At 65.9% G+C, this 13059-nt stretch overlaps 1 protein-coding gene across 8 annotated transcripts in view; it reads right to left on the bottom strand.

Annotated features, from left to right (window-relative positions):
• The window catches only part of CHL1 (cell adhesion molecule L1 like), a 98662-nt gene that overhangs the window by 9917 nt on the left and 75686 nt on the right, over positions 1-13059 (bottom strand). For all 8 annotated transcript variants that reach the window (XM_045856866.1, XM_045856865.1, XM_045856872.1 and 5 more), the window contains 9 exons: positions 12466-12606; positions 12121-12232; positions 10451-10617; positions 7730-7895; positions 5625-5749; positions 4854-4955; positions 4532-4729; positions 3119-3189; positions 773-995 (listed from right to left, as the gene is read on the bottom strand). In XM_045856866.1, coding sequence (XP_045712822.1) covers positions 773-995; positions 3119-3189; positions 4532-4729; positions 4854-4955; positions 5625-5749; positions 7730-7895; positions 10451-10617; positions 12121-12232; positions 12466-12606 — 1305 coding nt within the window. The remainder of the gene's footprint in view (positions 1-772; positions 996-3118; positions 3190-4531; positions 4730-4853; positions 4956-5624; positions 5750-7729; positions 7896-10450; positions 10618-12120; positions 12233-12465; positions 12607-13059) is intronic.

Raw genomic sequence — 13059 nt, 5'->3', positions numbered from 1 at the left:
AGCAGCAGACGCCAGCTGACTGCGGCTGCACGTCAGGTGCTGCCCAAGCGCCCGGCCGCACCGGCCCACAGGACCCTCCCAACACGCCGCCGAGTTTGGGTGGAAAAATGCAGCCAGCGGGTGGGGAAGGAGCGGGCGGCTTCCCGGCCTCGGCCTTCTCGTCTGGACGGAAGCGTCACTCGGGTCCCGGGCGGCGGCGGAGGGCGGGGTCCAGCCCAGCCCCGAGGAGCCATCGGCAGGATGCGTGCGGTGCGGGTATTGAACGGTGTGACCCCATCACCAGCACCTCGACGCTCTGTGCACACGCGTGCGTGAGTGTGCATGCATGTGTGCACGCGTGTGGGCTCCGCTCCTGTGCAGACACCGGGGCATGCCCCGCACCGTGGGACGTGCTCCGACAGGCAGCGCGGCCGGGGGGGGGCAGGCGTCAGGAGGGCTTCAATGGAATGGCCGTCGCCATTGGGAACCGCAGACATCACGCCGCCCCGCCCTCCGCAGGGAGGCGCCTGGCCTCCGGCCTCAGCACAGAACCCGCTTTATCCGGAAAGACGTGGAAGCCCCCCACGCCCTCCTCACCCTCCTCACCACCCCGCCTGCAGGGGCCGAGTCCCGCGCCTGCCCCCCAGGAGGAGGCCCACGCTGCACGGCCCACCACCCACGGCCCAGGGCGCGCACCCGTGCCACGCGCCACAGGAGCTGCACACAGCGTGGACGGGGCGCGACCCATGCGAGGGCCACGGTCCCGAGCCCGCGGGGCTGCGGCGTCACTTACAGTCCTCTCCCGAGTACAGGGTCACGGGCTGCGGCTCGGGCCCGGCGCCCAGGCGGTTGACGGCTTGCACCTGCACGTCGTAGGGCGCGTACACCGCCGGCGTCATCACCCGCAGGCTGTGCTCCCGGACCGTCTCCTCCTGCCACTCGGCCGGCGCGCCCTGGGGCCGCCAGGCCACGCGGTACTCCAGGCCCGGGCCGTTCTGCTCCAGGGGCTTCAGGGGCTGCGGGCGGGGGGGGGGGGACGCGTCAGAGACGGACTCGCCGCTGGGCCGGGGGGGCACTGAGGCTGGACGGGCGGGCCACCTCTCCGGGGGCTGGTCCCCTCTTGTGGGGGGCTGGTCCCCTCTTCCCCCGGGGACAGGCTGAGCCTGTCTGTCCTTCCCTCAGTGAGACGGCCCATCCCGCACCCCGTCTCCCCTCAGAACGGCTGTTTCGATGCCTGGATGCCGCCCTTGGGGTCAAGTCTCGCTTTTCATGAGAAAGAATCTACTGACACATTCCACACAGGCGCCAGCCTGCGTCTCCCCTTTCCCCCGCCGCACACCGGCCCCGGGAGGACGTGGCCGTGGGTCCCGTGGCTGTAGGTCCTGTGGCCATGAGTGGGCTTTCCCCTCGCCTTTCACCAGAACCCTCTCCTCCCCCGACCCCAGCCTTCTGCACCTTCTTCCCAAGAGAAAAGCAGAGATTAATCACCATTTCTAGAGACTGTGCAGGTTTATGCCTGAGTACGCAGAAGAGGTAGCCCCGTCAGTAACAGAACCGTGTCCCAGCCCCCGGCTGTTCTGTTACTGTTGCTTTACGAACCTCCCCCAGAACACACTTCGCTTGCTGCACAGGGATGTCTGGGGGTGGCACTTCCAGCACGGGACAGTGGTTACTTCTGTGCGTGTCTTTAACGGAGCCACACTTTCGGCACCACGCACCGCCGTGACCCAGACCACCCTGCTCACTGTGCAAACATGGGAATGTGCCTTTGAATGGATCAGTTGTGCAAAACGCACTGAAGGGAGACTTCGGTCCCAGACCGCAGGGCTCACTCCCACAGCTGGTGACCGTGTCCGGCCCTGTGAGTGACTCGAGAGTGTTGTCACACACGCTCTGCTCCTGCGGAATCTGCGGTTTCTCGACCCCGTCTGATTTACTAAAGTGCTGACCGGAGGCACTGCTTGGAATGGCGTTGAAAACATAGTGTTGTACCAGAGAAATAACTTCAAGTCCACATTTATTCCAAAGAGAATGCTTCCATGAGCGAACAGACAAAAAAAAAAAAAAAAAGAAAAAAAGCAAAGCAAAACAAAACCCCAGGAGGCCCCACAGCCGTGGGTCACACCTGCGTCCGTGGGGAAGTCTCACTGCCCTGGGGTACAGACTCCCCCAGGGCCCGGTGACTCCGGTCCCTCCCTACCCTCCGCAGCCGCACTGTCCTCGGCCCCAGCGCGGCCCCTGGGCACGCGAGCCTTACTCAGCTTGCACACTTGCCAGAGAGCTCCGGCTGGCCTTGGCTGGAGCCCTCTGGCAAACCTGAAAAGGAACCGTGCCGCGTCGGGAACACTTTGAAGAAAGACCGGACGGGCCCGGCCGCCGGCCTCCTTGGCGCGTGAACCCGAGGAGATGGCAGCAACACTTGGCGTGTGGTTTCAGACGACGGCCCACAGAGCCTCGGCGAACACCCCAGTAGGCCTCGCACGGGGTCGGGGGGCCAGGGGCCCCCCTTTTTTATTTAAAGAGAAAAGCCTGTTTCATAGCCGTTAACAGGGACTCAGGGAGTGTCCCAGGCCCAAAGACGCCCGCATCCAAGTGCAGCTGGTGTGGTGACGGGGAGACAGGCCGCCCGCCGGGGCCCCCGTCGCTGACCAGAGCTGAGACGGTGCCGGCCCTGTCCTGAGCCGGCCGGCCCCGGGGTTCGGTGTACGTGTGCGGAAGGGCAGGGCTGCCGGCGGTGCTGACCGCTACTTGGGAGCCATTCTTCGGGCGTCCGTCACGTTGAACAGACCGCACAGCGAACGGAAGGGCAAGGTTAAGGTTTTCAGTGCTGGCCGAACGGGAGAAAACCCGGAACACTGGCTGTGGAAGTGCCCGGGATCCGACACCTCCCGCCACGGAGCACAACTGAACCAGTCTGAGCCTCCTCTCCATTGCTGCCACTGTGAACCTCGAGGATCTCACAACACTGGCGTCCCAGTGACTTCAACACGTGCAAATGAAATGCGGCTATAAAGTGTAACCGTGTCATACGGAAGGTCGAACGCCCTTTTGCTTAAAGATACTGTCCTATCATCACACTTGGGAAACGAATGTGAAAGAGAGAGAAAAAACACACAGAAAAACAGGGGGGAATACGCACCTCCCACTTTATAATCATTTCCTTGGGCTGAGAGGCTTGGACCCTGATGTTCTGCGGATTCTTGTCCGGAGCTGGAAGATCAGAAGCACCGACGTTACTTTTCCCATCGTGTGGCCCACACGCAGATCAGCCCACGGACCCGGCCTCGAGAATACGCTGCAGGAACTCTGACACGTGCACTAACTTCCGTCGGGTTCGGTTCCCGAGAAGAAGTGTGTCAGCGCCCCTGAGACACAATTCTCGTGGAGCGCTGTGCGAGTGTAAGGAGCAAGGGCAACGGTGTCAGGGGAGCGTGTGCACAACTACGGCCGTACGTTTTACACCGTAGGCGTGCACCGCGCAACGACCCCCACAAGACGAGCCGGCGCACCAGCCCCTCCCGTCAGGCAGCTCCAGAATGTTCTATTTACACGAGTGAAGGGGTGTTCCTGAAGTCTCACGGACGACGGTAGATGGTTCGCCCGCACCTGTCTCTGCTTTAAACCTGCTCTTCCAATTTAAAACGTGACTTTTAAAACCATCGTCCTGTGTTTCAGAAGAGGATGCGTTTTCATCTGAACCTGCTTCGCTTCCTCTACCACAGTTGTCATCAGGGATTCAGGTCGTGAGTCCCTGCCCATCAGCCGACGGACGAGACTACACGCCAGGGGCTCACATCCGCAGCCGGGAGCGGCCGGCACCGTGTCCCGGACACACCCACCGAGACCCGTCTGTTTCGTGGGAACGGGCTGAGCAGGAAGGTCAGGGCCAAGGTCAACTGAGATTCAGATCACACACGGATCTGATTCGGTTCAGACTTCTGCTCGCTTTTTCTCAGCCGAAGGGAGCGGCATCCAGCGAATGGGCTTCAGCCGGGAGAACGGGCCCTGTCACAGCCCCACCCACGACCGGGCCCTCTCAGCCACGCACACACCTGAGCACCGCCATCCTTGGGGTCTCAGTGCGAGAGAAGAGGGTGCCCTGGGAGTGTAGGGAGTGGCCGAGAGACCAAAAATGAGCTGGGTGCTCGACATTAATGACGCTCTCGACATGCTGGAAATTCACCAAGCTGCCTCCTCTGCGTCCGAGGTTTATCCCAGAAAGTGGACCCCTGACTCTCTCTCTCTCTCTCTCTCTCTCTCTCTCTCGCCAGAACTCACTTTCTGTCTGATTCCAACCTGACCTTCAGCCACCAGAGGTCACTCCGAGGAACGTTCGCTCCGCCCCTGCCTGCTGATCCCTGCTGTGGGCCCAGCACCTGCCTAATTCTTAAGGACGCTGAGAGGACTTGAAGACGTTGTTCATTCACACAGCATCTCGGGCGCTGCATCGGGGAGATCCGGCGTCCTAGACCGGTTCTTTTCAAAGACAGGGTTGAGGACGGGCAAGACTAGCACGCGGGCTGGATGCCGGGCGGGACAGCCCGCGACCCACCTGCCGGCGGCGTCTCATGGTGGTCGGAGGGCCTGCTGGGGCGGCTCCTGCCCACCTCATTCACGGCGACGACCCTGAACCGGTACCTCACGTAGGGAGCCAGCCGGAGCAGGACCGAGGTCCCCTCCCCGCGGACCGTGGTCAGTGCCGCCCACCTGCCGGGCGCCTCCCTGTCTCCTTCGAACTCCACGACGTACTCTGCGGGGGAGACGGGGCGGGCGGGCGTGCTCACGTTACCGGGGACGCGGACACGGCGCGGAACGTCTCGGAGGCCGTTTGAGGAGGGAGGCCTCCGCCCGCAGGCCCTGTCCCCCGTCCCTACCGGTGACGTTGCTGTTGTGGTCGTCCCCTGCATCCCACGCCAGCCGCACGCTGCGGTTCTGCCGCTCCGACAGGCGCAGGTTCTCCGGGGGGTCCGGGACGTCTGGGGGCAGACAAGGGGTGAGACGTGCAGGCGGCGGCCTCGCGTGCTGACCTCACCCGGGGCCACGGCCAGCTGCCTCCTCCCTGGGCCAGGTCCCCTCCGGGCCGGGTCACAGACGGCGCACCACTCAGGGAGGGGAGCTGCACTCAGGGAGGGGAGATGCGGGGGGGGGGGGGCCCGCAGGCGGTCCCCGAGCTTCCCCCACGGGTGGACGCGGGCAGCTGCCCGCCTGCGTAGTCAGGGTGCGCCCGAGTTCCAATCAGGGTTGTCACTGGAGAACTGAGTGGCAGGCGTCACCTTGCAGAGGACTTGCGGCCCTGTCAGAAGGGTGGGCACCCTTCTGGAGTCCTGGGGGCTCAGCCCCTGCCCCCGGGTCATGGCACGCCCATGAGGCCCAGCCCCCAAGTAGCCCCTCCTCTGCCCACCGAGAGGGGCGGCCCACAGCCCAGGGCTCCGCCGTCTTGGCCTGCAGCACCACCTGCCTGCCAGTGGGCTGGCGCTGGTCCCGTGGAGGGACAGGAAATTAGCATTCATTAGCTTCTTCCAAGGGGGGAGAAAGTGGAGTGGCTCCTTAGCTGAGAAGCTCAAACCAGTAACACATGTGCATCAGGGGCTCAAAGAGCTGTGACCTGAACTTGACCGACAGCGGAGGAGGGCGGGGCGGCTCACCGAGGACCGTCACGTGGGTTCTGTCGGCCACGCTGTCCAGAGTGGTGCGGGCTGTGCAGGCGTACACGCCCTGGTCCTCCGGCGTGACGTTGGAGAGGGTCAGCCGGGCCCCGTCGAGGACCACCCTGCAGGGACGGGGCGGGCGTGTGACGAGGAGGAAACGGCCCACGCCACGGAGGGGACCCTGTCACAGCTGTGTTCCCCCGCGGAAACCCAGCCTCGCCTCACACACGTTTCACTGGGGGACGCCGCGCGGCCGGACGCCGGGATAGAAGTGTCACTCACGCAGGCACGTGTCTGCACGGCCGTGGAAGGGAACGGCTCTGTTCTGCTTCTCACGGCCAAGCCCACCCCTGGGCTCAGTGACGGCCCCCGTGCCCAGGTGTGCCCCAGAGGGGCGCCGGCCCTCCCACAGCTGGCACGGGCCTGGACAACGCCCACACCCAGGACTCGGAGATAGGCGGTCGCTCCCAGCCCTGCAGAGCCAGCGCGCCCCGACGGGTGGGACGCCCCCCCCCCCTCCCCCGTCTGGACCAGCTTCCCCTTCGCCGCCCTCCACGCCCAAGCAGACTGCAAGGTGATGTCTGAACGCCAGGGGGCGTGCCAGCCCGCTCTCTGCAGGGCACCCGCAGGGCGCGGCTGCCCCGCGCTCTGTTCCGACCAGTTTGCAACTGAGTTTGCAACGGAGCTCGCTACGTGAACAGCTTTTGTGTGAACCGTAACTTGGACCACCGCTGTGTGCTGTTAGCGTGACTCTTCAAGTCTCTTTACGTCTGAAGTACACGCACAGCGGTGCGCTGCTTAGCTCAGACACACGGCGCCATCCGTGCGGACAGAGAACCCTTGGAAACGCGGGGTTTTGCTGTGAGACCCCCACGAGCCGCGGAGAAGGCTGAACGTGGACACCGCCTCCCGACGTCCCACCAGTGAGGGGAGACAGCGGGGCCCCCGGTCCCCACCCCAGTGGCCGCTCGGGCTGCCCGTGCCCTCCCCCCAACTCCCGCACTCCCAGTTAGGGCTCTGCCCTCCACGTCCGCGTGGGGGAGCTCCGACGTGAACGCGCTTCCAGGTCACGCGATCCCTGTGCCCACCTGGCACGGACCGGGGCACCGCACACGCCGGCACGTCTGAACAGGCCGCCTTCCCGGGTGAAGGGCTGCACGCCCACCGCCTGCCCCGGCAGGGCTCCGCCCCCGCGCCCTGGCAGAGCTCCGCCCCCGATCCCGGCAGGGCTCCGCCCCCAATCCCGGCAGGGCTCCGCCCCCGACCCCCGGCAGAGCTCCGCCCCCGACTCCGGCAGGGCTCCGCCCCCAACCCCGGCAGGGCTCCGCCCCCACTCCAGCAGGGCTCCGCCCCCGACCCCCGGCAGGGCTCCGCCCCCAACCCCAGCTAAGCCGCACGCAGGAGGGGGGAGTATCGTCTTGGAGCTTCCCAATGCAGCAGGGGCATTCCGGGGTGGGGGGTGGGGGGGTGTCCCCTTCCCCCCAACGCCCTTCACCTCGTCTGGGGCCACTCAGCACCCGCCTGCCCCTGCTCTCCTCCCCACGCCCGCTCCGTGTTTCTGCTGCGCCCGTGCACTGGGCGGGAACAGGCCAGCGCCGGCCAGCAGGACCGGCCTGTCCAGCGGGCCCGGTCCGCACCAGGCTCAGGTCCTGCCAGCGAGACCGACTCGGTGGGCGATGGGGCGAAGGGAGAAGGGCGCCGTCCCCTCGGGCGGGGGCAGCGCAGCGGGCCGTGGGGCGGCGGGGGCTGGGGCAGCTGGGAAAACCGCCCAGGTCTGCGCACGCCGGCAGCGCCCCCGAGGCCGGGTCCCGAGAGCCCAGAGTTCCAGGGATCCGCCCCTTGGGGCTCATCCCCACGGTTCCGTGACCCTGTGGCCGGAACGAGCCTCGGGCACCCGCAGCGACCTCTGTGCGCTGCGAACGGGACGGCCCGCGTGACACAGAAGGTCGGTCACGAAAACCGGGTGAACACGGGGGCCAGGGGTGAGGTAGGGCGCGTCTGCCCTCGGGGGCTGCCTCAGGCCCCTCCGCGCCCGGCCCGTCCCCGCGCAGGCTCGCCGTCACACCTGTCCGCGGCCAGCCCCGCCCACCAGCGCCGCCCACCTGCCGTCCTCCGTGCCGTTGGTCAGCAGCGCGTCCCCGTCTTTGCTCCAGGCCAGCGTCAGACTGGGCGCCAGGTGCGGGTCGCAGCGGCTCTCGCAGCGCAGCTCCAGCGTGCGTGACCGGTGCACGCGCGGGTTCTCGGGGGAGACCCGGACGGCGGTGGCCTCTGCGTTAACGGAACAAGCACACGGGTCAGAATATGCATCCGCGGTTCCACCCGCCCCGGCGGCCGGCAGGACAGCGCCATCTCAGCGGTGCTGCCGCTGCCACCTCGGAACACCACGGGTCACTTCTGCTCTCGTCCATCCGGGCCCGCGCGGCCGACAAAGCCCACGTGCGGAGTGAACCCATGTGCAAAGTGAACGCCAAAGTCAGCGAGCCCCCCGCTTCCCGGGCTCCAGGAGGCCGAGCAAACAGACGCCTCTCGGGGACAGAAAGGGCCTCGCTTCTCCCGCCGGGGCTGGGGCCTGGGTCCCCTGGGCCTGTCCTGCTGCACTGATGCATGTATACAGCAGGCACTCCGGGCACGCTGGTGGGTTGTCTCGTTGAAGGAGTTAGAGGGAGCGATGTTGGGAAGTCAGTCAGTGGGGAGAGGTGACGGGATGGAAAAGCACAGACGGCAGTTGGGGAGCGGTCACGGAAAGCAAAGGACCGCACCGGGAACGCAGCCAGTGACGTGGTGACAGCCTCGGGCGGTGCCGGGCGGGGGCTGGGAACGCCGGGGGCACCTGACTTACGAAGGGCACGGCCGTCTGGCCGCTGTGCCGCCCCCGGAGCTGGTACGATACCGCGTGGGAACTCGAGTTAGAAAGGAAAACAGGTGCAGGAGAAGGGGAGTGAGTGCGGGTGCAGGCCAAGGACATGGGCCGTGAACTGGTCCCCGTGGAGGCTGGGTAGGGGTGAGCAAGACTACACTACACATCCGGAACTCTTCTGAGCAAATTTAAAATGTCAGGTAAACGCTTTAACGATCTTTCTTTCATGTAAATCACTGGGAACCACGCCCTGAGGCTCAAACACGGGCACCGCAGCTTTCCTGGACAGTGTCCGCTTCCTTCGGACCGTTTCCAAGCGCAGAACCCTGCTCTCGAAGGCCACACGGGAGGGACGGGACCTGGCCCGGGAGCTGACCCCGCCCCCCACAGCCCTGTCCTGGCCGTCACCTACGGAACTGACTACGAGGAAGTGCAGACACTTTGGTTACTTGGAAGCCCAGGCCCGGAATGCAGACTGTCCGACTGAATTAACGTGCGGTGAGTTATTGAACACCCTCCTCCTGAGTCCAAGTTCAAAGTCAGAAGCCATTTGACAGTGACAGCTGCTCCCCAACGGCACCTTCTCTGCTCATTGGGACCCTGCTGAGACGGTCACACTGTGACGTCCCACAATCCCGACGGCTCTGTGAACGCCGGTACGCCCGCTTTGCAGAGAAAATAACCGGAGGGTAGCTGGCACCGGAGCTTCCTGCCAGTGAGTGGCTGAGCGAGGACTCGAACCCCAACCTGCGGGAGACCAACGCTCACGCCTGCAACCACTGTGCTTCGTCGCCTCCCGTCCGGCCCCGTCCTTGATGCACCTCCTCTGTGCGCAAGCCCGGCATCCCTAGCCCCGCACGAGTGTGGCCCCTGCACGTCCCTGACACATACGTAAGGTGGACATCAGGCCAGACCAGACTGGCATTCCTGCCCTGGACAGTCTCCCTGGAAGGCTGTGGTGGGAGGTCCCCCTGGGCCGGCGCTGGGGGCGGTGGGGGGGGCCTCACTGGGCAGGAAGGGTCCTGGGAAGTCCAGGCTCCACCCTCTCGGACTTTGAACCTGGCTGACTAGCGCCCCCTGCATGTAATGCATGTAGTCCGGCTTCGTCACCTCGAAAGGGCATTTCATAAAAGTGCATGGGTCGGTGAGAATGCAGACAGACACAGTGAAGGGGACACGGTAAGAGGACATTTAAGTAAAAATGCGGCCCGTGGGGGTGTGGGCTGGGCAACCAAGGGCAGAGAAAGAAACAGCCACAGGAACCCAGGTGAGGCGTGGAGAAGAAATCGAACGGGAGGAGGAGGAAGGGAGGGAGGGAGGAAGTGTGTGCCGTGGGGGGTGGGGGAGAGAGACACGCGAGGTGTCAGGGAGCACAGGCGACAAACGGATGCGTGCCCTGTGACACGCCCCCAAGCCATGTCCTCCCCAGGCGTGGGGTGACACCCTCCCCTTCTTTGGTTTTCCCAGGCAATTTTACAATCGGAACATTGCTGAGGCCCCGGGACGCTCCGCGGCGCCCCAGGACTCGGGCAGACAGGAAGCACCGGGCTGCCTCCGGCTCAGACCGAGGACGAGCCCCCCGCCCGCCGGCCCGTCTCAGGGAGCTGCGCCCTCTAAGGTCACTCCTGACGTGTTTAGCTCAGTGTCGGTAACTCGTGACAGCGGGCTGAGTGGGTCACTGACCTAAAGCAGAGTCACGGAAACACCAGAACAGGACGGGCCGGATGCCCCCGGTCAGCCGGAGCACGCCTCGCCCCACCCCCGCCCCCAGCTCGCAGCCTCTGCGTGAAGACCGCCGCAGGCCCTGTGCCCCCGCGGGGCCGTCTGGACGGAACGTGGTCCAGGGCTGTGCAGACCTGCGGACGGGTGTGAGCCAGCCTCGCACCCCCACCGCCTTCAGGGGGACAACGAAGATGAACCGGACCACAGGGAGAAGTCGCGCACAGCGAGGGCGGCGTGAACGTACCTCGGATGTCCAGGCTGGCCGTGACCGCGGTCTTGCCTTTGGCGTTCTCCACCCAGCACGTGTAGGAGCCGGCGTCCTCCTCAGTGGCCCCGCTGATGCGCAGGGTGCCGTTGTCGTAGACATGGTGCCGCGGCCCCGCCACGGGCCGGAGCTCCTCCACCCTCAGCCTGCGGACGGAGAGGCCACACGGGCCGTGAGGGCGGGCCACACGCCGAGGCCACGCACCCATGTCCCTCCTCCGGGGGCTTGGCCGGCCCTCTGCTATGCTGCCACGGGTCACAGGGGACCATCTGCTCTGCCCCACCGGAGGGGACCTGGAGGACCAGGGTCTGCGCCCGGGGCCTGGGCTCCGCGCCTCTCCGCCAGCAGTGTGGCGGGCGCCTGGGTGCAGAGCGCATCTGTGCGACTCTCCCAGCTCACGGGTGCGGACTCCTCCGCTCGGGTCGGCCAGGGCGCACTGCGCTGGAAAGGGAGGCCTTGAATGCGGTCCCGACCCCTCGGCACCCCCTGATGTGCTGCGGAGGAACAGGGCCCCTGGAGACCTCGCAGGCCCGGGTCCGTCCCGCCCCGTTGGTGGATTCTGCCGGCCCCTGTGCGCCCCGGGTGCTTCCCCTGCGTTCACCCCACCGCCAGGCGTTTGCGGCCACAGCCTGGACGAGTCCCAGTGGGCGGCCGCGGAGCTCAAATGTCACAGGACTCCTGCCATCCCCGCGGGATTTCCCAGGGTGCCAACAAGCCCAGTAATCAAGAATGACAGTATTTTAAATGGGGGGGGGGTCCTTATTTATTTACTCATTACGAAGTAAAGCCCAAAAGAGTCGAAAAGACAGCCTGACTCGGCCGAGCCCGGGAAGCCCGCCGGCAGCCACCGCCTTTGCACGCCCCCCTCCCCAAGGAGAGAGCGAGCCCCCGGGTGTTTCACCACTGCAAGTCGGCCCCGGGGAGGGACACCCGGTCTGGGTGGAGGATCCTGGCCGGTCTGGGGCGGAGGAGCCTGGGCCCCACCGGGAGCACGAGGGGCGGTCTCGCCCCTCAGGCCGGGCCCTCGGCGGTGACGCGGGTCACCCACGTACCCGCTGCGTCACTGCGGGCGGATCGCTCGACCTCTAAAGGCCTCAGTGACTTCCGGAGGGCGTTTAAAAACCAGAACCAACGCAGTAAAACTCCACGGGGAGCGCCATCCCCGCAGGTTACAGGAAGACAGGCTCCGCCCCCGCACGTGAGTGCCCGCCCCTCAGAGCCGCGGGAACGACCGAGGAGCACGTGAACCCCCACGCGTGTCTCCTGAAGCTGAAAACACGCCAGGCCCACCGCTCTGGGCCTGTCTGCACGTGCTGGAGAAGTTTTGCACGCGTGTTTGGCACGAGACGCGGGCTCAGGTAGTCATTGCCACGTTCTCTGAAACAAGTCACCGGGGACGGCTCGACCTTGGACGCACCCGGAGGGACACTCAGCTCTATCTTTACGCCCGTTTCCGTAACTTCTTCAGTCCTCGGCTTCCCTGTGCGGGCAGAAGCGGCTCTCCGCATTCCCCGTGTGGGCGCGCCCCCCCGGGGTGGCCCCAGCCTGACGGAAGCAGGCGGCCCTGGGGGGGCGGACGGAGGGGCCCAGGAAGCCCCGCGCTGCTGACTGCTCTGGGGGGCTGGGGGGCAGGGCGCGTGCCCGCTTACCAGGACACCACCGCCTGCGGCGAGGCGAAGAAGTCGCAGAGCAGGGACACGCTGGACCCGACCACCGCGGCGTAGGCTTCTCCGTCGTCGGTTTGTATCAGCGGAGGGATATCTGTGTGAAAATCGCGGGAGAAATAACACGTGCAGATCAGCACCCTCTTCCTGCAGCCACGTTCGTGTCGCGGGGACAGAAAGCCGCCGAGCGCTCGCGGCTGCTCTGCAGCGAGCAGCGCGCCCGAACGCAGCGCGCGCCGGGAAAGCCGGGGTGGGGCGCCAGGTCCGGGGCCTGAACGTGAGATGAACGGGGGGGGGGGGCGGGGAGGGGGGCCTGCCCGGGGCGCTCACCGACCACGTCCACGTTGGCGGTGGCCAGGATGGTGCCGTGCGCGTTGGCGGCCTCGCACTGGTACACGGCGGAGTGGTTGGGCTGCAGGTTGGTGAAGCTCACCTCCCCGGGGAAGACCACGTCGCCCGCAAACGGGTTCTCTGCGGGAGGTTCACGGGCGTCGGTTCGATTTAAAACCATTTTTTTGAAAAGGACCCAAAACATTTCAAGAGCGTTGACTGAAGGCGTCCCACGGGATTCACATTTTGAGAGCAGTTCAGGGTGACTCGCATGTAGTTCCCTGCGTCGAACTCCTTAGCATCTCCTAACGTCCACTGTGACTGTACTTCTGCCGCCTCAGCGTCCCGCACGTTGGTGCGGATACCCCACGCCCCCAGCACCTCAGCTCCCTGCTTCTGCACCCCCACGCCCAGCGCGGAGGCCGCGGCGAGCCCCACTCTGAACCGAGGCCCCGCCCCTGGTCCGAGCAGGTCCACCCAGCACAGGGCCGCTGGCACCCCCTGGCGGCCGTTCCTGTCTCCCCCTCCTGCGTCCGTCCCTCTGACGCGCAGCGCGCCTGCAGGGTCCTGTCCGCGGTCCGACCGCTTGGGGGC

Source organism: Phyllostomus hastatus, unplaced genomic scaffold (genome assembly GCF_019186645.2).
Source record: "Phyllostomus hastatus isolate PE091 unplaced genomic scaffold, TTU_PhHast_1.1 phas_scaffold_129, whole genome shotgun sequence".
NCBI classification, from domain to species: Eukaryota; Metazoa; Chordata; class Mammalia; order Chiroptera; family Phyllostomidae; genus Phyllostomus; species Phyllostomus hastatus.
Note: the sequence above shows the minus strand (reverse complement) of the source record. Positions and strands in the feature narration are given on the sequence as shown.